The sequence below is a fragment of the Zosterops lateralis genome (genome assembly GCF_965231275.1).
Source record: "Zosterops lateralis genome assembly, chromosome: 19".
NCBI lineage: Eukaryota > Metazoa > Chordata > Aves > Passeriformes > Zosteropidae > Zosterops > Zosterops lateralis.
In genome coordinates this window covers 3,186,459-3,214,214 of record NC_139779.1, presented here as the reverse complement: position 1 = coordinate 3,214,214, position 27,756 = coordinate 3,186,459, and the positions used below count along the sequence as shown (strand labels likewise).

General features: G+C 48.6%; 1 protein-coding gene across 4 annotated transcripts in view; it reads left to right on the top strand.

The window, feature by feature from the left end:
• The window catches only part of RPH3AL (rabphilin 3A like (without C2 domains)), a 39,904-nt gene extending 18,838 nt beyond the window's left edge, over window positions 1–21,066 (top strand). For all 4 annotated transcript variants that reach the window (XM_083875260.1, XM_083875257.1, XM_083875258.1 and 1 more), the window contains 4 exons: window positions 5,366–5,558; window positions 11,853–11,966; window positions 12,665–12,835; window positions 18,790–21,066. In XM_083875260.1, coding sequence (XP_083731386.1) covers window positions 5,366–5,558; window positions 11,853–11,966; window positions 12,665–12,835; window positions 18,790–18,824 — 513 coding nt within the window. In that variant the 3' untranslated portion in view covers window positions 18,825–21,066. The remainder of the gene's footprint in view (window positions 1–5,365; window positions 5,559–11,852; window positions 11,967–12,664; window positions 12,836–18,789) is intronic.
• Window positions 21,067–27,756: the final 6,690 nt, after the last annotated feature.

Genomic DNA, 27,756 nt, shown 5'->3' with positions numbered 1-27,756 from the left:
CGAGCAGTGAGCTCTGCTTGATGCATCCCTGGCATCCCAAATACAGCAGCAAGGCACTGCAGGGTGTTCCTGGGTGTTCCAAGGACCCACAGGCACTCCCAGTATTTTTATTTATCCTGAAATCAGAGCTCATCTAAAGAGCTCCAGAGGTTCTTGTCCCAGCTCTTCCCAGTAGGGAGCTGTGGAAAACCTCTCCTCCTGTTCTTCCAGGAGTCTGTGGGTGTTTTCCTTTGCAGTGGAGTTGGGGGTGATGCGGTTCAGTGTTCCTGCAGAGCAAAGGTAGAAGCAAATTCAGCCACACTCTCATGTTCACTCTTGATCTCCCTTCCTTCCTCCTCCCCTCCTCCTTGAGCCTTTCTTGGCTCTGCTCTGGCTTCACCTTTGTGCAGACAGAGTGTGGAGGGAGGGCTGATCCCCCCTGGGTCAGAACCCCTTGGGGAGCTCAGGGATGCTGATCCCTGACCCAAACTCCAGCCCTGGCCGTGGGTTTGCAGTGAAAACCCCCCCCTGGGAATGAGATTCCAGAGCAGAAAAGGGAGCAGCTCCTGCAGGCCTGCAAAGGGCTGGTGGCAGCAGCTGCCAGAGCAGCAGAACTCGCCTGGCAGCAGCGCTGGTGGGTGAATACACAGCTGGAACCATTCCCTGCTGCCAGGGCTCTGCCAGGCCTGAATGAGCTGTGCCCAAATCTGCCTGGCCTGAAGGGGAAAAGGGACCTGCTGGCTTTTGTCAAATCCCTGCCCAACCCTTTGACTCTCTGCACAGCCTTATTTTGGCTGATGGCACCAGATTCTGCAGAGCACCTTCCCGGATTGCCCCTTTATATATATATATATATATATTTTATATATATCTCCATAATTAGCGATGCTATCATTGTAATTAAAATCCTCTTGGAAGCATTCGTGCACATTTACATTTGAATTGACACATCCAGAATTGTAGGGATAATGAAAGCAGTTTCAGTTGGGGTGGGAGGAGAGAGCTTTTTATTTTTTTTTTTTTATTTTAATACTCCCTCAAACGTGAAAGAGAGTGTCAGCTACCAGGGACCTGTTAAAAGTTTTAATTTGCCCTCTCTGCTTCACTTTCCTTTTCATTCCTTCTCCTGCACTACGCAGCATTTTCAAGGCTGCATTTCTCAGTTTATCACCAATAAACCACGCAAAGATATTTCTTTTTTTGCATCAGAGGAACAGAGTCCTCTCCTCCCCTTTTACCCCCAGGGGCTTCCCTTTTCCCACATCCACTCCCACCACTTGGAAAGCAACACAACTCGGGGTTATTCCTGCCTGGCACGACGATTTCCTGGCAAAACACCCCATGGATGGAGAAGAGTGTTTATTTTGGGTGACTCTGGATGGAATCAGAGCCATGTGCACCTGTTTGCAATTCAAAGAGCTCATCAATACCCTCTGCCATATTATTTTTTTTTGGAGGGGTGGCAGCGAGTAGTTATGCTCAAAATAGTGTCCTCCAGAATAGAACCACGGGGTGGAAAGGGGGAAAAAAAAATAAAAAAGAGGCTTGATTGAAAAGGGGGATGATAAATAGTTGAAGGCTGGCAGGCTCTGGCAGCTTGAGAAACGTCGGGGTCAGGGGGGCGATGGATTTTTTTTTTTTTTGCTATTCCGGAAACAAAGCTCCCAATGGTAATTTCACTGCCTTTTAATTCCCTTCATCCTCGAGTGCCGAACGTGGGAGTCGACAACAGATTGCTGTAAATAATGTAATTGGAAATCTCTGTGTTATGGAGAGGCTGATGAATGCAAATAACGAGGCTGAGGAGCGCTGGCTCCTTTCCCCACTGCTCTGCCAGCGGTGCTGGGAGAGCTGGGACACAGTGTGGGAATGTGCTGCAGGCAGGGGATGCCAGCAAGGTCCTCTCCCAGGGTGGCTGCACCTGCAGGTGCCTTTTTATTGCTATAACCCACAGGAAGCTGCTTCCCCACCTTTTGGTGTCAACTAAAAGTGGTGTTTTTCCTCTCAGCAAGCTCAGGTTGCTGTGCAGGAAAGGGGCTGCAGGGTGGGAACAGCTCCTGCAGGGCACGAGAAGGAGGTGGTGGAGCAAAATGTGGCTTTTCAGCAAAGATTTTCCCCTAAGTTTCTCAGTTTAGGGGGATGTGGTTTGGTGAGGAGGCTGCAAGGGTTTGTTGTGATGGCCTCAGCTGTGATGCACCTCTTTTATCAGCGAGTCCTAGTGTTTTGGAGGTTGTTTTTAGCACTTTGTATGCTCAGGGAAGTTTGAGCAGCAGCATGGGTCTCACCAGGGCCCAGTGATTCCCTGTCAGGTCCCATTTCCAGGCTGCACTTGGAAATGCTCAATAAAATCCCCATCTGCTTCTGCATGTGTCACTCCATGGCTGCAATGATGGCTTGGTGCAGCTTTAATGGGAATATTATCAGGGTCATAAAAGGCATTTATCTGTCATGGCCACGGCTGTCCCTCTCCCTGGTGACATTCCAGCTCCACCCAAACTCACACTGCTGTGGGGAATGAACTTCACCTTAATGTGAACTGGTGGGAGCAGCATCCTCCTTTCCTTGGCGAGGGTAAACTCCTGCTAATAAACAGGAATTTTACTCTCAAGGCTCTTTTACAGATGTATTAATTTAAAAATCAAGCAAGGACTTTTTGCTGTCAGCAACATCAACCTGTTTTGATCCAAGGATGCTCAAACTGCCCCATGTGCAGAGCAGGATGTGATCTGTGTCCTTTGGGATGCAAACCCAGAGGGGCAGAGGAACTGAATCCATCCAGGGAAGAGCATCTTCCTGCAGCTATTTGAGAGCTGATTCCAAAACAATTTCGCTGCTGCCGTAATAGGACCAAACTCTATTAGAAGCACCAATTTAAAGGGAAATATGTATGCAGAGAATCGATTTTTATAGCGGTATCACCACATCAGAGCTGGGTGTGTTATGTCATTAACTCTTTGTGTAACGACCTGCTCTGGGGCAGTGAGGAACCTGGGGCTGACCAGCCTTTGCTCCAGCCATCCGTGCTGTGTCTGATTGGTTTTATGGTGTGTCTAAATTGGAGCTCGCCTGAAGATAATAGGTCTCTCCAGTGCTTCAAATTAAATTACAGATGTTGCAAGGTCTGTTCAGAGAGTGCCTGTACCACAGGGCTGTTTCCTCCCCAGCAGTTTAGACGGTTAAGTTGTGTGTGTGTGTCAGGGATGGGCAATTTCCAACCCTATCCCTTTTTCCCACTGTGCCCTGTGGGTGCAGCTGTTCCCAAAACTTCCAGGGCAACCTGAGCTTGTCCATCCTGCAGCTCCTGCAAGGTCCATATGTTGTAGTTACAGCTCAGTGCAGAGATTGTGTGTGCACCAAATTCCCAATATGTGTGTCAGGGATGGGCAATTTCCAGCCCTATCCCTGTTCTCCCACTGTGCCCTGTGGGTGCAGCTGCTCCCAAAACTTCCAGGGAGACCCAGAAAGGTCTGGGAGCTTTGGATGAAGGATTACCTGAAAAGGGAGACTTTGGTGCAGTGAGTAAAACACACTTATTGGCAGCAGAGGAAATGAGAGCAGACAGGGCTGGTCCTGTGGTGTGAGTGCCTTCCAGTCACTAATATTTCCTTTTTCTTGTGCTTGTCCATCCTGCAGCTCCTGCAAGGCCCATGTGTCCCTGAGCTGTAGTTACAGCTCATTGCAGAGATTGTGGTGCACCAGATTCCCAGTGTGTGTGTCAGAGATGGGCAATTTCCAGCCCTATCCCTGTTCTCCAGTTGCTCCCAAAACTTCCAGGGCAACCTGGGCTTGTCCATCCTGCAGCTCCTGCAGGCCCATGTGTCCCTGAGCTGTAGTTACAGCTCAGTGCAGAGATTGTGGTGCACCACATTCCCAGTGTGTGTGTCGGGGATGGGCAATTCCCAACCTTATCCCTGTTCTCCAGCTGCTCCCAAAACTTCCAGGGCAACCTGAGCTTGTCCATCCTGCAGCTCCTGCAGGGCCCATGTGTCCCTGAGCTGTAGTTACAGCTCAGTGCAGAGATATCTGTCCCACCCTTCAAAAACCTGCTGCATTTCCCGATTCTCAGCAAGCAGAGGCTGTTCCTGCAGGGCCCTGTGCTGCACTGCCATGTGCTGGTTCCCACTCTGCTGTGCACTCCCCACGTGGAGCAGGAGGGGCAGAAGGAGCTGTGTCAGCCTGTGCCTCGCCTGCCTGGGTCACTGTGGCTGTTGTGAAGGAGCTGGTGTCCCTCCCTGCCTGCCAAATCCCCTCTGCACAGGAACAACTTGCAGCCTTGGGAATTTACTTTCCCAGGTTTTTTTTGCTTGGATGGCAGGCTCACTCACTCTCCTGCTGGGTGGTTAAAAATATTGTTGGGGCTCTGTGGGATGCTCTCCCCTCCTGGTTTGCACATCCTGCTGCCTCCCCCTTGCACAGCAGTGCTCTGCTTTCTTCTGCTGGGTGCTCTTTAAAAAAAAACAACCCACATTACCAGGCCCCAACTCTGAATTCAATCACCTGCACTTGGCTTTCAAGACCCCAAACACAGAGATCTGAGCTCTCTGTGTTAGTGGCTCTGGATTGGGAACCAGGCAACCATCAGTGTGATGGTGCTGCTGGTGTCCTGCTTTTTGGGAGCAGCTCCTGAATTTCAGGTGTTGTCACTGCCCTCTGTTTTGATTAAGCTCTACATTCCAAATGTATTGCTGCAATTAGGGATATTTGCACTCTGCCATCATGATGCAACTGTGTGTAAAATGCTTTTGGGAACTTGGAGTGGAAACTGTGATGATCTCCTGCAATAAATAAAAAAAATATATATATTTTTACTATGTTAACTTATTTTTTGCCCTTGCTGTGTCATTAGCTCATTATCAGGCTGCTGGAAGGCACACAAGAATTAGGTTTGTCAGGGGCCATTTCTCCTTGTCTGAGCTGCCACCCTTCTCCCTTCCCCTGGCTTACAGCAGGCTCTATATTAAATATACTTAATAGAGTGCCTTCATCATAAGCTGCATTAAAGCCAAATTGGAGAGGAGAGGCTGTTCTTAGAGCAGATATTACAGTTTAGTGCTCGAGGTCCATTTCCTGCTGCGGGTTCAGGTTATTTGAGTGTTGTTCTTGTTCTGGGCTTTTCAAGCTCGTTACACGATCTGGGCTGGCCTGGATTGCTCTGTGAGATGAGCCTGTGCTGTGGGAACAGCACCAGGCAGCACTTCTGCCATCACCCTCTGCTCCTCCTTCAGTCTGCACCTGCTCCTTCTTCACAGCTGGGATTTATTTAGTTGTAGAAGGACAGAGATGAATCTGGGGAGGAATTTGGGATCAGAGGGAGCTCATTTTGCAGTGGCTTTGCTGTCTTGCTGTAAAAACCCAGCTTAAGGTGTCCTGTCTGTGTCTCTGGCAGGTCTGGAAGAGGTCTGGGGCGTGGTTCTACAAAGGGCTGCCCAAGTACATCAGGCCTTTGAAGAGCAGCAGCAGCAGCAGCAGCAGCAGCAAACCCCTGGAGCTGCAGCCCCAGCCCTGGCAGGGCGAGGCGGCCGAGCCGGAGCCCCAGAGCATCGGGAGCAGCTTCTCCTTCACCTGGGCCAGGGGAAAAGGTTGGTTGTCCCACCCAGGGAACAGGTGGGAGAAGGATCTGGCTTGTCCTGTTGCTGGCAGGGTCACAGCAGTCAGGGGGGGTTCTGTGTTGGAGGTGTTGTCCCACAAGGTGTGGGGTGTTTCTCATGTGGGTGTTGGTGGTTTTTTGTGCACATTGGTGGCCCAGATCAATCCCTGTCCTTCAGTCCACCCCAGCTTTCCTCCATTTCTGGGAGCCCTCACCCCGCTTCACCTGGTCCTGAGGGCTCCTTCAGGCAATCCCTGCCCAGTCCTGACAGCCAGACCCCTCTTCCCCCACCTCCTGAGCTTTTCCTCCTCTGGTATCTCTGTCGTGGTTTAAAAGCAAAATGAGTGAGAGGCTCCAAGTCAGAAATACAATTTAATAAAAAAGGTAAAAAGGTAAAATAAAATCAATGCAATAACACAAAGGAGCACTGACAGAGTCAGAACACAGCCTGAGCAGGGTGGTGGGAGCAGTCCAGGTGAGGGGCTCTTCCTGAAGCAGTGATCCCACAGAAAGGTCTGGGAGCTCTGCTCCTCTGGGAATCCAGTGGCTCAGGGCTGCTTGTCCTGTCCCAAATCCCAGATTCTCTCCAGGTGGGAATGCTTGGCTCCTCCCCCTGGGCATTGGGAGCATCTCCCAATGGGATGAGGAGTCGTGCAGTGGCTCCTTGATGGCCCATTAAACAGAGAGAGCTCCTGGAGGGAGTTCCCTGTGAGTCCTGGGCAAGGCATTGATGGGCCATGAGCAGAAGAGCCCAAAGGAGGGGCCTGGGAAAACACTGCCCCACCTGGTTCCAACAGCTCATGGGGATGGGGATGGAATAAATACTGTGTGCACATCCTACACCACAACCCAGGACACTCTCCAACGGCACAAGGAGCAGTGGAGCACCATGAGGAGCCTGGAGATCACTGAGCACACACAGCCTGGGCCTCTGGACACTGGGACTGTCTCAAACACACTCTGGGTCTCAGATCACCCCCCAGTTTTTCTGGGATGAGCCCTCGGACAGACCCCTGCCTGCAGTGACAGCCTGCAGAGCTGCTCCTGCTGAACTCCAGGGCTTGTGCCACTGGTGGAGATCACTGTGCTGAGCCAAGGCTGGGGTCATTCCCTCCCTCCTTGGGGCTACTTGCTCCTCACTTCTGCTGGGAGATTCCTCAAGTCACTGTGAGCTGAGTTAGAAATTGCTCTGCCAGCGTGTGAGGGCTGCAGCATCAGAGCTGCTGCCAGCCTGCTTTGATTTCCTTCCTCTCTGTGGGGATCAGCAGAACTGTCTGGCCTCTCCCCTTCTGGTTTTTTTTTTTGCTGTTAGATCCCCTCTGTTGGAGAAGACCTCTCAAATGAACCAGCTGCATGCATTTTTCTTTTCAGGAGTGCAGGGGGAAATAACCTTTTAATAAAGAAACCTCAGGAGACCTGGGTTTACAAACCTTCTTTTCAGGGCCCAGCTAGGAAAGCACTCCCAGCCCTACTGTAACTTTTGTAATTAAAGACAAATTAGATCAGCAACAGACAGTTGTGTTTCCCTCCAGGAGATGCTTGGAAGGAGTTGCCTTAGCAGAGGGACTGATTGATGAGGTTGGTTTTTTTTGTTTACATGTTAGAGAAAACATTGAGAGTTGAAGCTGTTGAGCCCAGACCTGGCCTGCTGCTTAGTTCAGCTTTTCAGCTGAGGTTTTGTTTGTTTGTTTGTTTGTTGTGGTGGTTTTTTTGTTTTGTTTTGGGGTTTTTTGGTTGGGTTTTTTTTTTTGTGGTTTTTTTTTTTTTTTTTTTTTTTTTTTTTTTTTTTTTTAGTTTTTTGTTTGTTTGTTTGTTTGTTTTTTGGTTTTGTTTTTTGGGTTTTTTTGAAATTTTTTTTTGAGGTTTTTTGTGGGGGTTTTTTTGTTTGTTTGTTTGTTTTTGTTTTTGGTTTTTTTTGGAGTTTTGTTTGGGTTTTTTTGAGAAGGTTTCCCCATAAATACAGGCAGGAACAGGGGGAGGACAGCAAAGTGACCTTTGATGAGCTGCTTTGTCCCTGCCCTCTGATGTTTGCCTGGCTGCTGTTTTATGGCTCAGGTAATATTAATTTACAGCTTTATTTCCCGGTGATTTCTTTCCCTATTACCCTTCTCTGTGAGGCTGCCTGTCCTCTGGGCAGCTTTCAGTGGGCACTGCAGGCTGTAATCCATCTCTGGAGCTGGGAGCTTGTGCATCTCCCCCCCACCTCCTTTTGGCTTCTTTTTGAAGCTGCCAGTGCTGGGACTCCTGCTGTTTGTCATCCCACAGCTCTGGCCTCCTTCCCCCCGTGGATCCACGATATTGCCACAGTGAATCTGCAGCTGGAGCTGGAGCTGAGCTCTCCAAGGCAGCCTGAGAGCTCCTGTCAGCTCACACCTTGTACAGCCTCACCCAGACACGTCCCTGCAGCTCCAGCAAAGCCCCAGTGCTTGTTTGGCAGGATGTTCCCTGGCGTTTAACACGCCTGTCTCTGACAGCCTGCTCTCCATGGGGGTTCCCATTATCTTGGCCAGCCCTGTCCAGCCCCTCTGATGTGCTAGAGGAGCCATTTCTGAGCTCCTCAGGGATTCCAGGGGGTGAGGCCAGCACAGTCCTGCTCTGGACATCCTCCATTCATCCTCCATTCATCCTCCATTCACAAACATCAAGTGTCCCTTTTTTTCCCCCTCAAAAACCAGGGATCAGTGTCAGAATTTGTGTATTTGCTCCAACTGCAGCAGAGTGGAAGGCAGCAGGACCAAGGGAGGGCAGGAATGCGCCTCAAGGTTGGAAAATTCAACCCCACCAGGCAGAAGTTTTATTTTTTGCACGCCCAATGTTTCTCCCGTGCTCACTGACACTGGGATTTGCTGGTGCCTTTATTTTTTCTCTTATAAACAAGCAGTTGCCATGGGAACCCTGCTATTAATTAAGGCACAAATGCATTGTCAGGAGGAGAATAGCAGCAATATTTCTTTTTTGCTGGGCAGCAGCTCTGCTCCATGTGCTGGAATGTGGGTGGGAATCCACACTGGGTCAGGGGCTGGGAGCAAGAGCAGCAGAGCTTTTCCTTCTCCCAGGCTCTGAGTTGTGCAGGGAAAACATGGAAAGCAGATGGGTGGAAAGCAGAAGTTGCTGCACTGTTTGGCAGGAGGGCTGCCTGGGTCTCTGGGGGATTTTCCTGCTTCATCCCTGTTGCCAAGAGATGGGATGTGTCAGAGGCTCAGGAGCAGCAGCTGGGCAGGGGGATGCAGTGGGTTCACCCTCTGAGCTGGAGGCCAAATCCCTGAGGGATGGAGCAGAGAGGGATGTGCTGGGGACTGTCAACAGCCCTGCAGGCCACCAAGGGGGACATCCAGCTCGCCAACATTGCAGTGACAAAGCTGCAACTTGTGCTGCTCCTGAAAGGGACAAGGATTAAATCCACTCACCTCTTCCTTCTTGGAGCAACACTGGATGTGATCTGGCACAGGAGCTGCCCTCAGAATGGAATAATCCTCATCTTCTCTCACTTTCTGTGGTGGTTTCACACTTTCCCACCTGCAGTGACCAAGAACTGCTGCTCTCCCTGCTTCCAAAATTGTGTGTGCTGCAGGGCAGCCCTGCTCAGGGTCTGTGCTGGTGCTGGGCTGGTGTTGGAGCTGTGATTCCCAACACAAATGTGTGTTTTTGGCAGCTGCAGGGCGTGCCAGGCTCTGTGTGTGTGTGCCAGGCTGAGCCCTGGCAGCACGAGGGAGCTGGGAGGGCTCATCCCGTGCCAAAAACACACATTTAATAACAGATCCAAGTGCTCCTTTCCCCTTGGCCTCAGCACAGCCTCCCCACGTCTTGATTTGCCTCTGGGGAGAAGTGCAGGCAGCAGTTGTCCTTCACTATGCTGATTTTCCAGTGAGTTTTATCTAGGCAGATTTTATTTTATTTTATGAGCTTTTTTTTTTCCTCCTCCCCAGTCAGCTGGAGATAGGGATAAATCTGTTCCAACGACTCTTATTGATATATCAGCAACTGCTGGAACACCAGATTTAACACTTCTGGGCTCTGGAAAGTGCCAGCAGAAAGGTCTGGGAGCTTTGGATGAAGGATTACCTGAAAAGAGGGAGACTTTGGTGCAGTGAGTAAAACACTCTCTTATTGGCAGCAGAGGAAATGAGAGCAGACAGGGCTGGTCCTGTGGTGTGAGTGCCTTCCAGTCATTAATATTTCCTTCCTCTTGTGCTGCTTCTCTCTGAGGTGTTGAATGGCAGGAGGACAGGCAGCTAAAGTCACCTCCACTGACTCACTGGGGCCTTCTCCAAATCAATCCTGGCTCCCAGCATTTCCAGAGGATTCAGGGAGGAAGGAGCTGTTCTAAAGAAATGGATTTTATGAATCCAGGAGCAAAACAAACAAAAAAAAATATTATGATCAAGTGGAACAGGACTTCATTTTCTGAGAGAGTTGAGCAATAAGAGGGTCAGGATGAGTCTTACAGCTGAGATTTGGGTTGTATAGGGAAAAAAAACCATTGGATTGTTTTTAAGAGTGTTTATATAGAACTCCCCACCTCTCCCAGGGAGTTCTGGGGTAGTGATGAAGATGTTTTTTAGACAAACCTTTCCTTTGAGGACTCTTAGCCAGCATTGCAGCCCCTCAGCTTGTAAAAAGGGGCCTTTTTCCCTCCCACAGCCCCTTTCCCTGCAGGGAAATGCTGTGCAGGGTGTGTGTGAGGAGCTGCCTGCCAGGGCAACTTCAATAATGCTCTGCAATAACACTGGCAGCCAACTTTAATATCCTCAGAGATGTTAGCATTTTACTTTAGGTATTCACTTCTCTCTCTTTTTCTTTTTTTTTTTTTTTTTTTTTTTTTTTTTTTTTTTTATTTTTTAATGAAATATTTTGTGTAGTACAGATCTGTGCCTTGAATGCAGGAGTGCCTGCTGAAATGCTTGGCAGGAATATCTGACAGAATATCCTGAATATCCTGCTCTGTGCAAAGGGAAGGATTCCCATCCTCCTGCCCTGGGGATGCTGAAGGCTTGGGGCTGACACAGAGGGGTGAAGTGACAGCTCTGTGATTGTCACCTTGTCCCTGTCTGGGTGTCACTGTCACTGTGGGTGACAGTGTAGGGACAGCCTGGTTTGCTCAGGCACAGAGAAAATCACTTCTCACAGCACTGTGAGCTTCTAGAGATGTCCTGATGGACCTAAAATAAATCCTTGGGGTTCCTCTTCCTGCAGGAGAGGCTGGAGGTCACAGTGTTACCTGTTTTACATCCCCATGGGAAGATTTTGTACTTCTTGCCAGGAGTTGTGACCTGCTGTTTGAAGTGGCTGCTGAGCTGCCAGGAGAGCTGGTATCTGCCTGGTCAGATGGGGAAGTGCTGTAGGTGCAATCCCTCAAACAAAAGACAGATTTTATTTTTTTTCCATTACCTTCCCCTTCAGCCCCACCATTTCTGTTCTGAGATTAAACCATCACAAAAAAAAACTCAGGAACTGGGGAAAAACACCTTTCTCGTTTTACCCAGAGCAGCTGGCAGTGGAGTTATCTTTTTACACCAGTGCAAGCAGCAGAGGTGTTTGCATAATTGCATGGAAAAGTGGAAAGAACCTGCCAGCTTGGGAAGCTGTGTCTGGCAAAACGAGGCTCCTTCAGCTCTTTTTGGAAAATATGGGGAGTGGAAAGCAGCAGGAAGAGAGCCAGGATTTAAGGGGAGGAAAGACACAGAGGGGGAAAAAAAAAAGCAGTTTTGAAACAGGAGAACAGTGTCCTTGAGGAAAAGGAGTGACCCTTGCCTTTGGAGCTTTGGGGGTGTAGGAGCATGTTTTGATGTGCTCTGAATTCACCTGGTGTTTTCCCTCTTAGATCCTGCCCCACTTGGAAAGGCAGCTTGGAGGGAAATAACCCCTCTCCCCACATTTCCCAGGGGTGGAGCAGGAGCAGCCAGGACCCCTCAGAGGGTCACTTTGTGACTTTGCTGTGGTGCTGGGATGGGTCACTGGGAGCAGAGCCCTGTGCCTGGAGCAGCACAGAGTGGCCCAGGAGCTCTGTTGTCCCAGCCAGCTTTGGGAGAGAAGCACTGGGAGTGTGTGCAGCAGAGTTATAAATCAAATAATGCAAAAAAGTGAATCCATGTGGTGCTGGGGGAGATGCAGGTATGGGGGAGCTGCAGGTATGGCCTCCTTTGGAGAGGGAGGACGTGAGCAGCGAGTCAGTGTTTGCTCCTGTTTTATTTGCATCCATCTGGCACCTCTTTGGGAAGTGTTATGAACATTGTGAATGACTGTCTCTCTCCTCTCCTCTCCTCCCCCTGATCTTCCCTCCCTGCAGCGGTTCCCAGCGACAGCGAGAGCGACTCGGAGCTCAGCTCCTCCAGCCTGGAGGACAAACCCGTCCCTGTGGCATCAAAAAGCTCTCCAGGGAGAAAGCTCCGAGCAGGAATGGGTGAGGAGCTGCAGATCCTTGTGGTTGGAGGGTGGGAAGTGTAAAGTGGTGAATGTTTGGGCTCTGGGATTTGTCCCTGGCTCGTTCCGTGGCCTGCAGCAATTTCTGCAGCTGGGGCTGCTCCTGGCAGCACATCCCTGCCCAGCTCCTCATCCTGGAGTCACTGGTGTTTTCTGGGAGCAGAGCACAAGAACTGGGGGTGACTCTGCTGTTGAGGGTTCCTGGCTGGAGCTGGGGATGTTCCTGCTCCTTTAGCTCAGTGTCTGCACTCCCCGTTCCCTCAGCACCATCTCTGTCCTGTCCTTCCAGCACCCACCAGGGGACCCAGCACCCTGGGGACTCCCCAGTGCCCCTGGCTATCAGGGAGCCACAGCAGCCTGGGCAGTGAGCAGGTGGGAAGTGTAAAGTGGTGAATGTTTGGGCTCTTGGATTTGTCCCTGGCTCGTTCCATGGCCTGCAGTAGTTCCAGGGTGTGCCCTTGCAGCTGGGGGCTGCTCCTGGCAGCACATCCCTGTCCAGCTCCTCACTCCTGCCTTTTCAGGGCTGGAGTCACTGATGTTTTCTGGGAGCAGAGCACAAGGACTGGGTGTGACTCTGCTCCTGAGGGCACCTGGCTGGAGCTGGGGATGTTCCTGCTCCTTTAGCTCAGTGTCTGCACTCCCCGTTCCCTCAGCACCATCTCTGTCCTGTCCTTCCAGCACCCACCAGGGGACCCAGCACCCTGGGGACCCCCCAGTGCCCCTGGCTGTCAGGGAGCCACAGCAGCCTGGGCAGTGAGCAGGGGGCCGAGCTCAGCCCCACGGAGAGTGGCCACAGTGACCAGCCCTGGGACAGGCGGGACAGCGACGCCACCACCACCAGCACCCCTGGTAAGCTGCACCCCCTCTCCTCATCCCTGCTTTTTGGGGCTGAATTCCCCGGAGGCACACAAAGCTGTGGCCTCAGGGTCACTTTTCCCTGCTTCTGTAGGTTTTTTTTTGTATTGGCAGATGTTGTCACGGTGTCACAGCTTCTCCTCTGAATGCAAAAGCTGTTCTGCAACATGAGTAATCATCCAGGGTGGTGGGATCTGCCTGCACCCACGGCCAGGAGCACTCAGAGCTGTGCCCCTGCAGAGCCCTGGAGCTCCTCTCTGTCCTGCAGAGCACCTCGAGCTTCTCCTGAAGCAAAGCAGTCCAGCAGCTTTACAAGACTAACACTTTTCCTGAATTAAAGTGGCTCTTAAAGCCAAGCGTGGCTCTTCCCAGAACTCTGCACTGCAGAACAAAGACACATTTCCCCCCTCAAAAAAAACCTCAGAACAATTAAGTGACTGGGAAAGCAGAGGCTGCTATCACACCTGAAGCAGCTGAAAGAGATGCAAATGTGTTCCCTCTGCAGCTCCCACTAATTTAGTCACTAACCCCTCAAGTTATCATCCAGCACTGCTCCCTCTGAGCATTCCTGCCCTCTGAACTGCCTCTCCTGTCCCTGAGCCTGCTCGGTGCTGCTTGGGCATATTGAGGTATAAATTGGATTAAAGTGAGCAGGTTCATCCTTCAGTGCAGCACAGAGTTGTGGTCCCTCTCCCTGTGCTTCCTGCCAGGAACAGGGAGCACAAAATTGTTTCTCTGCCCTTTCCTCTCTCCCTCCTTCCCTCCTTCCCCAGTTTCCAGGGACTTCCAGTTTGCTTTTATTTTTCCACCAGGCAAACCAAACAAGTGATTTCTTTTGCTCTGTCCTTCCTCCCCCTGGATTAGAGTCTGGACTGGACTGGGTGGTTTATTTTAAGCTCCTGTTGTGTGTGTGGAATTAGAGAGGGCAGGTTCCTGCTCTGCTGCCTGTGGAGAAGAGCTGCAGGTTGTCCTGTGGGGTTGGAATGGCTTTTGGTGACCCTTTGGGTGCTGCCTCTGATGGATGGATGGATGTGTTTGTACTCAGCATTTTGTACTTTCTCTGCCTGCTCTTTGAGCCAGCTGCTGCCTGGCCATGACAGTGCAAACACTATTTTAAAAGAAAAAAAAAAAAAAAAGAAAAAACCCAACATTTTTTTTTGCTAAAAACTCCATATGCAAAGCTTGGCATGAAGGGTCAGATCTTTCCAGTGGGGATCTCCCTGTGCAGAGTAAAAATGACAGGCAGCATGGGCAAATATTTAAAAAAGGAAAACTGCAGCAATCTCCTGAGCCCAGTTAAAGTTGGCCTTGAGATGTAGAGAGGATCCTGCTGAGGAAAAGGTTAAGGCAGGTTGGCTGCCTTGGGAGTTTCTGTAAAGATCTTTATTATGTCTGGAGTCATTTATTTCTGCAGAAGGGGCTGCTTTGTTCAGACAAGAGATCTGGTTCAGGGCCTCCCAAATTCAGGGGGAGGGAGGCAGGGAATGAGAATTCAGCACTTTGGGTGCCTCTCTTTGCCACCAAACAGAGGCTGCTCTTGCTGTTGATATATTTAAAGGGTGATGGGTTGGCAAAACTCTTTCCCATCATCTCCCTGCCTGTGGGACAGCCCCGAGCTCTGCCCTGCCCCAAAAGCAGAACAAGGGGGTAAAAACATTTAAACTCCTCATTTAAACTCCTGCAGAATGGGGCTGTCAAAAGATGATTTTTTTGTGGTTTCTCTGCACCTTCAGAACGCCACGTCAGGAGCGATTTTTACTTCACATTATCACCTCAGGTGTTGTTCCTTCCACCGGGGAATTTTCTTTTTTCTCACCTCTGCTCTAAACTCGAGTGCGACTTTGCTGAAGCACTCCCAGCATCTTGAAAATCCCAGGATTTCAGGGCAGGGAATTGGGGAATGGTGCTGCAGTTGATGAGATCTTCCAGCCTGCAGGCCAAGCCAGCAGCAGGGTGGTGGCCAAGGGGAAAAACAAGGAGCTCTTAAGGAGAGGTTGGAGCTGCTGCTGGGGTTTGCTGAGGCAGATAATGAAGCCTGGAGTTTGTCATAAAATGACTCATTGTCAGGGCTGCATTGGGATTTAGGCAACCTCAGCCCGTGAGCCAAAGTTTCAGGAGAGTGGTGAGTTGAGTGGCTGCCAATTTTATTATTTTTTTAATTTTTTTTTTTTTTTTTTTTTTTTACCACCTGCTCTCAAAGCCTTTCAAAAGCTCCGTTTTCTGTGGTGTTTCTTCTGCTCCTGGAGAAGTTCCTGGAGGTGCCTGCTCTGACACGATGGCTTTCAAGAGGAAAGTCATACACTCATTCTCCTGCAGACTGTTTTACCCTAAAGAAAATGAAATTTGCACATGTGGGAGAAGCACAAATCTCCCTTTTCTCTCTTGCCTGCTCCCAGCCAGGGCAGGCAACTCACCTTGTTCTGGCTGCAGAGGCCTTAAAAGAGAGCAAAATCCTCACCTGTGTTGATTATGACATTTTTATTAAGGAAGGGGAAAATTAAACAGAACGAAACAAAGAGATAATCAATATCTTACGGCGGTTTTCATCAACCCAAGGAGAGCTTTTAATGGAGATAACAAATCTGAGCTGGGCACTGCTGCAGGGAGTGAATTAAGCAACATCAGCAACGAGTTCTGCATTGGTGGGTGCCAACTGAGGGGGTTCTCAGCATCCTCTCAGGGCCCTGTCCCAGAAATTAGTGAATCCCTTTTGGCTTTTCCATGAGCAGCTGGCTGGTGGGGAATGGTGGAGGAGCCTGGCAGGGGCTGGAATTCAGATTCCTGCTGGAATCAGGGAGAAAAAAGCTAATGAGTGAGTGCAAATCACAGCCTCCCCATCTCTGCCTGCTCTGCCAGTGTGGTGTCTCAATCATTAATAGTTAAAGAGTGGTACAGCAGCTGGCACTTAAACACAGCCACGTTAAACAGGGAGATGAGAGGAGGGTGGCACTGCCTGGGGAAGGGCTGAGAAATATTCTGGTTTGCAATCCCAGGGTGAGACCTGCTGGAAAGGTTCCCCAGATGTCAAAACCTTCTCCTGCAGCTCCTCTCTGCTGGGAGAGGCTGAGCAGAGCTGAGGGAGATGGGCAGGGAATGCTGCTTGATTCCAGCTCTCTTTAATTCGGGGAGATTTATGCCCCTGTCTTTCAGGAATTGACTGGATTTGGGATTGAGGTGGTGTGTCTCTCTGTGCCTCCCTGGCTGGGGTAGGCATCCACTTCTGCTCATAAATATTCAAGCTGTTAATACGCGAGCCAGGCAGAGCCATTCAGCATTATTTTCGTGGCAGGAAATTCTCTGGGCATCTTTGAAGTTGCAGCATTAACTCCTATTTTTCCCTTCCATTCTGCTTCTCAGATCTCTGCTTTGCTCCCTCAGGGACCATGAGGAGGTGACATTTTGCTTCAGTGGGTCTGACAACTCCATTCTATGCAGGAAGAAGAAAAAAAAAAAAAAATTGTCCTAACAGTAATTAGGCTCCAAATGGGATAGTAATTTCTTTAATGACTTGCTTCGTGGCAGTCTTTGGGGAGCTGACTTCTGTTTTCCTGTGCTTGGTGAGAAAGTTGCTTAAATGTTTTCAGACTCATTCCTTGTTTGTGTGGATTTCCTGGGCTGGCTTTGCAGCAGGATGGAGGAGAAGGTGGGAAATCCCTTCTTTTCCTCCCTCTGCCTGGATTTAGGGCACAGATTGGGAAGGACATGAAGGAAAGACCCTCTCCCATCCAAGCTTTGCTTCCTTCACTGCCTGCCTCATCAAATTTTGGGCTCTGTTCTTTATCCCCTTTTTGCTGAGAGCTCGCTGGGATTGAGTTTTCCTGCTGCCAAAGGAGGAGAAGTTGTCTGTCTTCCCCAAAGTGCAAAAAAAAAAAAAAAAAAAAAAAAATTGAATTGTGCCTTCATGGCTGAGGAGCTTTGAGCTGTCTCTGCCTCCTCATATCCACAGAGCACCGAGTGGTCCTGCTGTACTTATAAATAAAACATGGTTTTGGGTAGAGGCAGCGTTAGGAAATGATGCAAGGTTTGCATTCCAGATACAATGCATTTGTAAATATGAACCTCGGGAGAAGCCTGTGCCCCCTTTCCCCTGTTTGAGGGAATTAAAATATTTTCATCCTCGAGTGGTGGAAGCAAAAACATTTCCAGCTCTTCCGAGCCCGCCTTGAAGTTAAGTGAATAAAGGCTCGAGTAACTAAAAAATAAATTACTTTCGCTATTCCTGTAATTCTTTATGGGGTTTTAAATTGAAGGCTTCTTCCTTCAAAATAGAGGGATGACAAAGATTCATTCTCTCGCCTCTTTCACTCAATACATCAGGAAACAAGTCTGCTGCCGAGGATGGAACTCCTATTTTTGTGCCTCCTTTGGCATTGCAGAGGTCTGTGCTTTGGGCTTTGATCAAACAGCCTGTCTGGCCTCTGTCCCCACCTCCCCAGACTCATTCTCTGCTCTCTGCAATACATTTACTCCTCAGCTCCCACCTTCTCATCCAGCCTTTTGCACAAAGCACCGAGGGCAGGAGTTGATGTCATCTCTGCCAACAAAGCAGGGAGGAAAGAGCTGGGGAAAGTCAGGCAGATAGAGGTGAAAAGCCTGGATTTGGGAGCTTTTGTGAACACAAGGAGAGGTTTTTATGGCTGGGGAGGTTATCTGCTAACTGGGATGTCAGGCAGGAGCTGCTGGGAGGGATTTGCCTCAGGACTTCTCCAACAATTCACACTCCAAAAAGAGAAGTGTGTCCCAGCACAGCCTGAGCTTGGCCAGGGGGTTTGGAATGATCAGCTCAGGTTTGTTCAGTCAGCAGGAGGCCAAATGTGGAGCAGGGCAGGGCTGTGCCCATCCCATCCCATCCCCACCCTGCTGGGGCTCCTGTGCAGGGCCCAGGCATGGGGAGAGGAGAGCAGGGAGGGTGTAGAAGCATCTGTGACTTACAGGGACAAGGGACTCTGCAGACCTGAGATATTCTAGAATATGTGGTTTTATTGCAAGGGTCGTGGGTAGAAAGGGCTTTACCTTCAGCCACCAGCCTCGGCTAGAGGGAAGCCCCAAAGAGAGAACGAGAGAGAGCAAGAGGGTTTGGGCTGAGGAGAGGGGAGAGAGAGAGCAAGGGGCAGGGTCAGAGTGCAGGGGGGAGAGAACAGAGGTAAGAGCCAAGAGAGAGAGAGGAGCGAGGGAAAGCCAAGAGAGCGAGGTCCTGGTTACATAAATCCATTCCATCTCCTTTTGTGATGAATATTCTAATTTACACTGACCAACCAATACAAGACACAAAATCCTATAGAATCTCCACACAACCTAGAAGAACTACTACATTACCATGTGTTATATTTTAAACTCTAAAAACTCCTCTTTAGACTTTTCTGTTTTGTTACTCTGACCTTTGGATCCCTCAGGCAGCAGAAGGGGATTGTTCAATCCAAAGGGATTCAATTAAAATGATAATTGTTCAATCCAAAGGGATTCTCCTCCAGCTGCCCAGGCTGTTGTCTGTAGGTTATAGAGTAACTAAGGCTCGGTATCCTACAACTCAAAGTGAGCTCCCATTTCTATTTCAATTCTAGGTTTCATATTTTCAGAATCTTTTGCTAAGCAATCATATTTATAAGGTTTCCCTGATTAATCTTTCCCAACAGGAGGTCTCATGGCAGGTCAGCTCTGTCCCCTCTCAGAGCTCAGGTTTGGCTGGAACTGAAAGCCCAGTCCCAGCAGCACAACTCCTCATTCCTCCTCCTTTCCACATTTCCCTCCCTGCTCTTTTCTCCCTTTAATCAAATCTAATGGGCCCTGACTGCTGGACTAATGATGCATGGATGTTCTCTTTATTATTTTTAGGAAGCTCTTAAAACAGCACCGAGCACAGAAAAACAACGTGAAATAAAATAACTCTGTGGAGCCTCTCCCCTTCACTGCTCTCCAAACAAAACTTTTATCCTTTCTTTATTTTGCAGGAAAACGACGACTCCACAGCAGGACACGGCCCTGATGGAGCTAGAGCTGATTTTCCCTGGATCCAGCACTCCTATTCCTTAGATTTCACTCCAGATAGGAACTGCTGCCAGCAGTGACTTTGGCTCCAGCTCCTCCACATGGGGTTGGTGACAAGATGACAACACCTGCAGAGCCTGGACTGTGGTTTGCACCTGGGGAAGGTGTTTTTGTGTTTCCTGTCCTTGTTCTGGCTGGAGTGGGTTTGGTGGGGCCAGCAAGAACCAGGCAGGTTGTGCTCCCATTCCCTCCCTCCCTCTCTCTGCTCAGGGTAAAGAAACACTCCTGGAGGAGTTTGCTGGGGTTTTTGTATTTTTTTTTTTCACCCCTGTTGGCTGTGCAGGGCTGGTGTGAGGCTGTGGGCTCAGGGGAGGTGTGTGTTTGCACACTCCCACCCCCCAGCCCAGCTGGCTGCCTGTCAGTGCCCAAATTGGATAAAAGCTTTCAAATGACTTTATCTCCTAAAGCTCTGCAGATTCCCCCTCCCACGTACACACCTTACATGAGCAGGGGCCTTTCTTTTTGCCTTTTTTTTTTCCTGGAAGTCTTGTTCATTTGGCTGACTGTGGTGCTGTCATCATGAGTCAGGCTGCTGAAAACTCCTGCTTATCCTCCAGGATGGACAATTTCCCTCTAAGGCCCGACAGATGAGAAAAAATCAGATTACCTCACATCTCCAGAGCAATTAGATCTTTGAAGGCCTGAACAAAACCCACACTGGGCTGGTAGGAGTCTGTGGATTTTATTAAATGCTCTGGAGCTGACCTGTCTATTATGAAGAAACAAAGGATTCCAAAAAAGTTCCCTCTGAAATCAGGGAGTTAAAGGCAATTTGTGCCCATTAACGTCAGCCTTTCCCCTCTGTTATTACTCTTTTGTTCTGTTTCCCTTTGCACCGGGCACTCTGTGTGCATGTAGTGTGTGTTCTTACAAATGGCTGCAGCATGAAGATAAATGAGATTGGGGTGCTGGAACACTCCAGCAGAGGATGGGAAATCAATCCCTGCCTTGCTCTTTAAATGAACACGGCCCAACAGAGGACCATTCCCTCACTGCTCTCCCAGTTAATGTGCTCTGGCAGGTTGCTGGTGAAATGTTTCCAGCCTTTCTTTCCTCTGTGATCTCTTCCTGCCCTTTTTACCAATGAAAACAAAACCTTTGGGCCCCTCCTGGGCTCCCTGAGATGGCAGAAAAAGAATTCACTGGATGTGAGGTCCACCCCATCAGTGCTGCAGAGAGCAAGGGATGAGGTTGTTGTGCACTGAGGGATATTTCATGGCATGGTCTGTGTTGTTAACCTGGACATTATGGAAGGGGTAATGCCAAAACCATCAGCTCTGTCTGAAAAAAAAAGTAACTCCAGCTGTCAAGCTTTTGTGGTTTCAGAGCTGTTTCTGCTGAGAGCTGTAGGGTCTTCAATTTCCAAAAAAGTGTTTAGGCACCAAAAAAAGAGTTCTGTTTTGCCTCGAAGCTTTTGACAGTCCAAGTGAGGCTTGTCTTTGCTCATTACTGCAGTGCCTCAGCCAGCCTGGCCTGCCAGCCAAAGCTAACCCTGCAGCAGAAAGAGGAGGAAAAAAGACTTTTAGGAATTGGCTCTATTCTCTTTAAACCTGTTACTTTCTCATCACCAGCTCTGCAGTGAGTTGGAGAGAGGTTTTTAAAACCGGGAGTGTCGTTTCTGACTCTCCTGGAGTGCCTTGTGCCTCACTCCTGGGCAGGTCAGTGGTGTCCCCGTCCCCAGCTCTGCACAGGAGCCTGGCAGTCCTTGCTGTGCCACTCTGAGGCATCAGCTTGATTTTTAACTTTTATAAAACTTTCTCAGACATAAATCTGACATTGCTCCAGTGAGACTGGCAGCTTTCTTACCTCTGTGTTTTAACTCCACCTCGTAGTGTAATTCCACCTGAATCCAAACCAGAATTGTTCAATCAGCTGTGGAAAGACTCCTCCAGGACTGAGGGAAGGATCTGGACAATGTGATCCAGGCACAGCTGGATGAGGAACACCTACAGCTCTGTGCACTGTTTGATTTTGAAGGCCACGTTTCCCTTTGTGGTGATTCTCTGGGTTGTGTTTTGCAGCTTTTGTTGGAATGTTGTCCCAAACCTGTCCCTGTCTTTTGAGCTCCGTGTGGGCAAGAAGGGCTCAGTGAATGTGCTCAGTCTGCTCTGGTCATTTGTGTTTATCATTTCCTTGTTCCCATCTCACAACTTTTATGTGGTGTTTTACTACTGGAAACAATAAAGCTTTTGCTCAGTAACAACTTCTCGCCGTTTGTGAAACAGTAAAAAGGTTTTTTTTTTCTTGTAGATACTCTCCAAAATCCTCCAGCAAGGCAAGACAATAGCCCAGCCAGTGAAATTGTGATTCACGCTGGAGTTTAATTGAATCCTGCACTTGAAAGTCACCTTTTGTCTTGTCCCCTCCTCTGTGCCTTGTGCTGGCAGTGGCAGGACACAGATTTGCTCCTCAGCCCCTCCATGAAGGTTTTCCACACTGCAACCACCACTCAAAGGGCAGCACAAATTATCCTTTGGCCAAGTGCTGTCCCCACAGCCTCCCCAGGCTCTGTGACAATCATTAAACTTGGCCCACAGAGAAGTGTCTCTGTGTCTCCTCATTGTGCACAGCCCTGGCTGCTTCTCTTCCCTCAGCATTCAGCTTCAAGGTTTCAAACAGCTTTTTAATCTGGTTTTATTTCATTATTTAATTTTTTTTTTTTTTTTTTGCTTTCTCCAGTTCTAAAAGAGCCTCAGTAATTGCTGTTGGGATTGTTCTGCTGGGGAGCTGCCATTAGTCCAAGGATGGAGCGTGTCAAGGACTGAGCAGCTCTTGTGTTGCTGCTTCCCCCTCTCCGCTTGCCATGACAACAGGCACCAGATGGGAGAGCCAGCTGTGGGATCTCTGGAGTCAGGAACGCTGCCTGGGGGCTGCCAAGTTCCCCTCTTTGGGTTTTTAGGGTTGGGTTTTTTTGGGAGGGGAAGGCAGTGCTGTCTGCACATCTGGCGAGCAGCTGGAGTTTGGGCAATGAGGTTGTGGCCATCACTGAGCCTGGAGAGCCAACAGGAGGAATTGGGTGTAGAAACATCTGTCACTTACAGGGACAAGGGACTCTGCAAACCTGAGATATTCTAGAATATGTGGTTTTATTGCAAGGGTTGTGGGTAGAAAGAGCCTTTGGCCTTCAGCCACCAGCCTGGGCTGGAGGGAAGTCCCAAAGAGGGAGAGAGCAAGAGGGTTTGGGCTAAGAAGAGGGGAGAGAGAGAGCAAGGGGCAGGGTCAGAGTGCAGGGGGGAGAGCAGGGAAAAGAGAGAGGGAAAAGAGCTGGGAAAGAGCAAGGAAAAGAGAGCAGGGACCAGAGAGAGAGAGGTCCTGGTTCCAATCCATTCTATCTCCTTTTGTGATGAATATTCTAATTTACAGTGACCAACCACTACAAGACACAAAATCCTATAGAATCTACACACAGCCTGTAAGAACTACTACATTACCACACTGTGTTGTATTTTAAACTCTAAAAACGACTCTTTAGACTTTTCTGTTTTGCTACATTGACCTTTGGATCCCTCAGGCAGCAGAAGGGGATTGTTCAATCCAAAGGGATTCAATTAAAATGATAATTGTTCAATCCAAAGGGATTCTCCTTCAGCTGCCCAGGCTGTTGTCTGTAGGTTCTATAGTAACTAAGACTTGGTATCCTACAACTCAAAGTGAGCTCCAATTTCTATTTCGATTACAGGTTTCATGTTTTCAGAATCTTTTGCTAAGCAATCATATTGATAAGGTTTCCCTGATTCATCTTCCCCAACAACTGGGGAGTGACACAAACTGGCAAATCACTCCTGGAGGTCATTTGTGAAATGAAACGTGGCAGCAGTTCCTCCCCTCAAAAGGAAGTTGTTTCCTTCAAGGGGAGAGGCCCAGAGTCAGCAGTGTCTCCCCAGCTCCCCTCTCCCTTTTCTGCCTCCATCACTTTGTTCCTCTCCACCTTGGGCACTGCTCTCCCAGCCTGTTCTGTGTGATGGGCACAGCTCAGGGATGGTTTTTGGGAGGGCTGATGCTGTACTCATACAATGAGACTTTCACCAGGTGGGAAACTTTTCCTTGGGAGAAACTTTCCCCCTGAGCTGCTCATTCTCAGCCCTCCCTGACCGTTTCCTCTGTCAGCAGCACGTTCAGGAATTGCACAAGATGAGGATCTTGCCTTTCCTCCACAGACAGGAACACGGTGCCAGATGTCACCTCCTCCCATTTATTATTATCAAATTGGTGACTTGCTGCTCATCAGAGCCTGATCAGGAGAGGGGTCCAGGCTGAGCCACCTCCCCCCTGGGTGGGACTTCTGACTTCAGAGCTGGCAAACCACCACAGGACTGTGGCTGCTTTTAGTTATTTGCAATTATACAAACTTCTGTTCCTTGGGAGCAGCCCCTGGTGTGTTTTTGGGACTGGATTTGGGAGCTGATGGTGGAGAGATCCCACCTCTGAGACTGGTCCTAACAACCCAGCACTGCTGCTGAGTATTTCAGAGCCTCAAAAGGATCCTCAGATTGATCCATTCCCAGCCCCTGGCGCCCAGAGCAGCTGAGCCCCAACATTCTTTTTTTTTTTTTTTTTTTTTTTTTTTTTTTTTTTTTTTTTTCTTTATTTCTCAGCTTGTTTACTGGATTTGGGAGCTGATGGTGGAGAGATCTCACCTCTGAGACTGGTCCTAACAACCCTGCACTGCTGCTGGGTATTTCAGAGACTCACCCTAAAAAGGATCCCCAGATTGATCCATCCCCAGCCCCTGGCGCCCAGAGCAGCTGAGCCCAACATTCTTTATTTCTTTATATTTCTTTATTCCTTTATTTCTTTATTTCTTTATTTCTTTATTTCTTTATTTCTATATTTCTATATTTCTTTATTTTTTTATTTCTTTATTTCTTCATTCCTTTATTTCTATATTTCTTTATTTTTTCATTTCTTTATTTTTTTTATTTCTCAGCTGCTGAAGCCAAGCCCCAAAGAGGAAAAACCAAGAAATTCTCAGAGAACAGCTAAACCCCACTGTGGCAGAGCAGGGGCAGCCTTGGAGCTGCTGATGGGACAAAACCTTCATCTTCAAATGGCTCTCGTGTAAAATTAAACCCCTCCAAGCAATCACACCGTGGCCGTGTCCAAATGGTGCCTCGGAGGAAAGAAAAAAAAAAAAAACAAAACCAAAACAAACCGAGGAATGCAAATTAGGGATGTAAATTTTCCAAGACTGTGTCTGGGAGGTACCTGTTTAATTAGCACCGCTGAGCAGCCTTGATGTGGTGAGTGCTAAGGAGGAGAGTTGCCAAATTCCCCCCAGTTTTGCTACAAGTGACTTGTCTGTTCTGCTCGAATTTTTCCACCTTGGGATTGTTTTCCTGCACTTGCCAGAGTCGCTGCCTGGAGCATGGATTGGGCATCTCACATTGAATTTATTCCTGTGATAAATAGGAATATGGGAATCCTTGAGCTTTTATTCCTCCCTCACCCCCTGCCTGTCCCAGGTGCTGATTGGGACCACAGGAATATTTTCAACAGTGATCAATGTCTGTGAGTTGTTGGATGGGAATTGCAGGGGAGACATCCCTGAGGTGCTGCTGTGCCAGGTTTGCATCCCTCTGGCTCATCCTCTCCCAGATCCCTGTTCCTGCTTTGCCAGGTTTGCATCCCTCTGCCTCATCCTCTCCCCAATAACTGTTCCTGCTTTGCCAGGTTTGCATCCCTCTGCCTCATCCTCTCCCAGATCCCTGTTCCTGCTTTGCCAGGTTTGCATCCCTCTGCCTCATCCTCTCACTGTTCCTGACCTGTCACCCCTGGAGATGGTGGGATCAGGATGATGAAATGCTCAGAGAGGACAAACAATAATGATGCTACACCCAAACAATGCCTTTCACTCCCCTCCTTCCTTTTTTTTTTTTTATTTTTCCAGCCGCTTTCCCCATTCAAGCTTAACAAGATCAGTGCAGATAATTTGTGTTACACGTGCAAAAAAACATCATTTTTCCCTCTCCTGTGCTTTGCCAGCTGCACTGCAGTGGGGGAAGGCAAATTCAAGCTTTCTTCTGCCTGGTTCTGAATGGGTGCATCTGTTCCTGGAAGATAGGGAAAGGAGGGTGAAAGGGCTGGAGAGGGAGAGGAGAAATCAGATGCAGCCTGGTACATCAGCTCTGTGCAGAGGGAGGAGTGCAGGAGGCAGGTTTTTTTGCAGCACAGGCTCAGTCCTGATGGATTTTGGAGGTGTGGGAGAAGCAGAAAAGGGGTTTGTTTAATGGGGCACCCCAGAGTGGGGCAGGGATGCCCCAGGGAGCTCAGCCCCATTGTCATCAAGGGCTGTGTCTGGGGCTAGTCCTGTTTCTCCTGGGCTGGAAATCACACCTGCCTTCTCCTGGGCTCTGTCCTGACCTGTGCCCATTGTGATCAGGGGCTGTGTCTGGGGCTGGTCCTGTTTCTCCCGGGCTGGAGATCACACCTGCCTTCTCCCTGGGCTCTGTCCTGACCTGTGCCTGCCTGTGCTGCACCTCCACATCCCCCAGGACCTGCTGGGTCCGGCCTGGGGCAGGTGCTGGAGCTGAACAGCAGCAGAACTCATTGACTCACTTCCCTCCCTCCTTCCTGAGACAGCCCCACCAGAGAGGGAAAGGAAGGGGTTTAATTTTCTCCTCTTTTCTGGTGAGCGACCCATCAAACACTCCAGTGGCCTCCATCCACCTCTCATCCATATTTTCAGTGCCCTGCCCCAGCCCAGTGATGCTCCAGCACGTTCCCTCCTCCTGCTGTCACTGTTTTGGGGCTCTTGCCTCATTGCCTGTGACAAGGAATCACCAGGAATTAACAGCTGCCTTTGGCATCTAATGGCACTGGAGTTTTCCAGCCAGAAATTCTGAATTCAGGTGTCCCTCCTATCGAGGTGAGGGTCCCCCCCACCCCTCAGCTGGGTTTGCTTTGTGAGTCCAGAAGTTTCCAGATTCAGGACCAGCTTTGGAGCGAAATACAAAGCACTCCACTTAAAATAAGGGTAAAAGTCTCCCCAGAGGGTCCTGACATGGCTTTTAAGAGAGAAGACGTGCCCAATTTACCAGCCCGAGTGGCTGGAGCAGAGATGTGCTAAATGCCAGGCTTTGAAGCTGTGCAGGGAGTGGAAAAGGGGCCAGGCTGCCTCCCTCACCTTCCTCAGAGCAGAGCTGGGCTCTGAATCCAATCCCTCAAGCTCAGATTCACCCAAGTGAGCAGTTTCTTCAGGAGAGGAAGGGGTGGGTGTGGTTTGGGCGAGCAGACCCTGAAAACACCATCTGAGCTTTTGGCAGCATCGTTGTGTGCACCAGGAAAGGGGAGAGGGGGCTCCCAGCACCCCAGCAAAAACTTCCCTGCAGGATGTGCTGCTCTGCTCACTGCTGATGGGTTCAGGTAGGTTTAATCCCAAGGGCACTTTGGGGTTTTTTAGCTCTGAGAGATAATTTGCAGAGTTTTTAGTGGTAGTGAGGTTTGTGGGTACCCTGAGCCTGCACAGAAATTGTCTGGACACCCCTGGGCTGCTCCTGCTGTCTGTTCTCACTCCAGCCTTTGAAAGGAGCCTGAAGCAATTTTTGGGGGCTGGAGATGCCTGGTCAGCTCCTGATCCCTCCCAGACAGTAATTCCAGGGGTTGGGAAGGGATTTAGTGACTCCCTGAGCAGCTCTGCCTTAGGGGAGCACTCAGGAGCTGCCACCTCCCACCCTGTGGTTTTGCTGGGTGAGCTGCAGGACTTTGTGCTCAGAGATTTCTGCTCTCCTTCAATGCTGGAGCAGGTTTTGCTGTGGAGCCCAGGAAGGGGAAGCTGCTGATTTCTTTCTCACAGCCCAATAAAAACCTGATGTTGGCACTGAGTTGTTGTGATGCTGCTCGGGAGGGATTTGTGCCTTTCCTCTCTCTGTGTTTCTGTGCTGAGAAATCAAGAATCAAGTAATTGAATCTCCCTCCCCTTTCCCTATAAAAATCCAGTAATTGAATCAAAGAGCAGGTAATTTGAAAAGACAGGGAGAGGAGTTCATTTTGGGCTCCTTTTATTGGCCTCTTAAATCCTGAGCTTTGCAGCCTGCTGGGAGTGTTTTATTGATCCCTTTTCACAGCTGTGAGTGGGATGGACTCAACCAGCCCTTATCCTGGGACCTGGGAGGCACCAAAAAGTTTATGGGGTCTGGGAAAGGGGCAGCTTATTAAAAAATATTATTAAAAATATAATAAAAATTATAAATATTATAAATAAATAAATATAAAATGTTAATAAAAATATTTTTATATATATATTAAAATATTATATAACATATAACATATATTATATATTATATATTATATATTATCCTGCTCTGTTTGGTGTCCCAGGGACATTTAGGACTCCCCACAGGAAATTCTGTGTTCTAAGGCAGCAAGAGAGCAAGAGACTATATATATAATATATAATATAATATATAATATAATATATAATATATAATATATAATATATAATATATAATATATAATATATAATATATAATATATAATATATAATATATAATATATAATATATAATATATAATATATAATATATAATATATAATATATGATCCTGCTCTGTTTGGTGTCCCAGGGATATTTAGGACTCCTCACTGGAAATTCTGTGTTCCAAGGCAGCAAGAGAGCAAGAGAGAATATAATATAATATAACATAATATAATATAATATAATATAATATAATATAATATAATATAATATATATTATATATTATATATATTATATATTATATATTATATATTATATATTATATATTATATATTATATATTATATATTATCCTGCTCTGTTTGGTGTCCCAGGAATATTTAGGGATCCCCCTAGGAAATTCTGTGCCCTGGGTGTTCCTGCTGCCTCTGAGAACAGGTTGGATGTTCTGGGGTTTA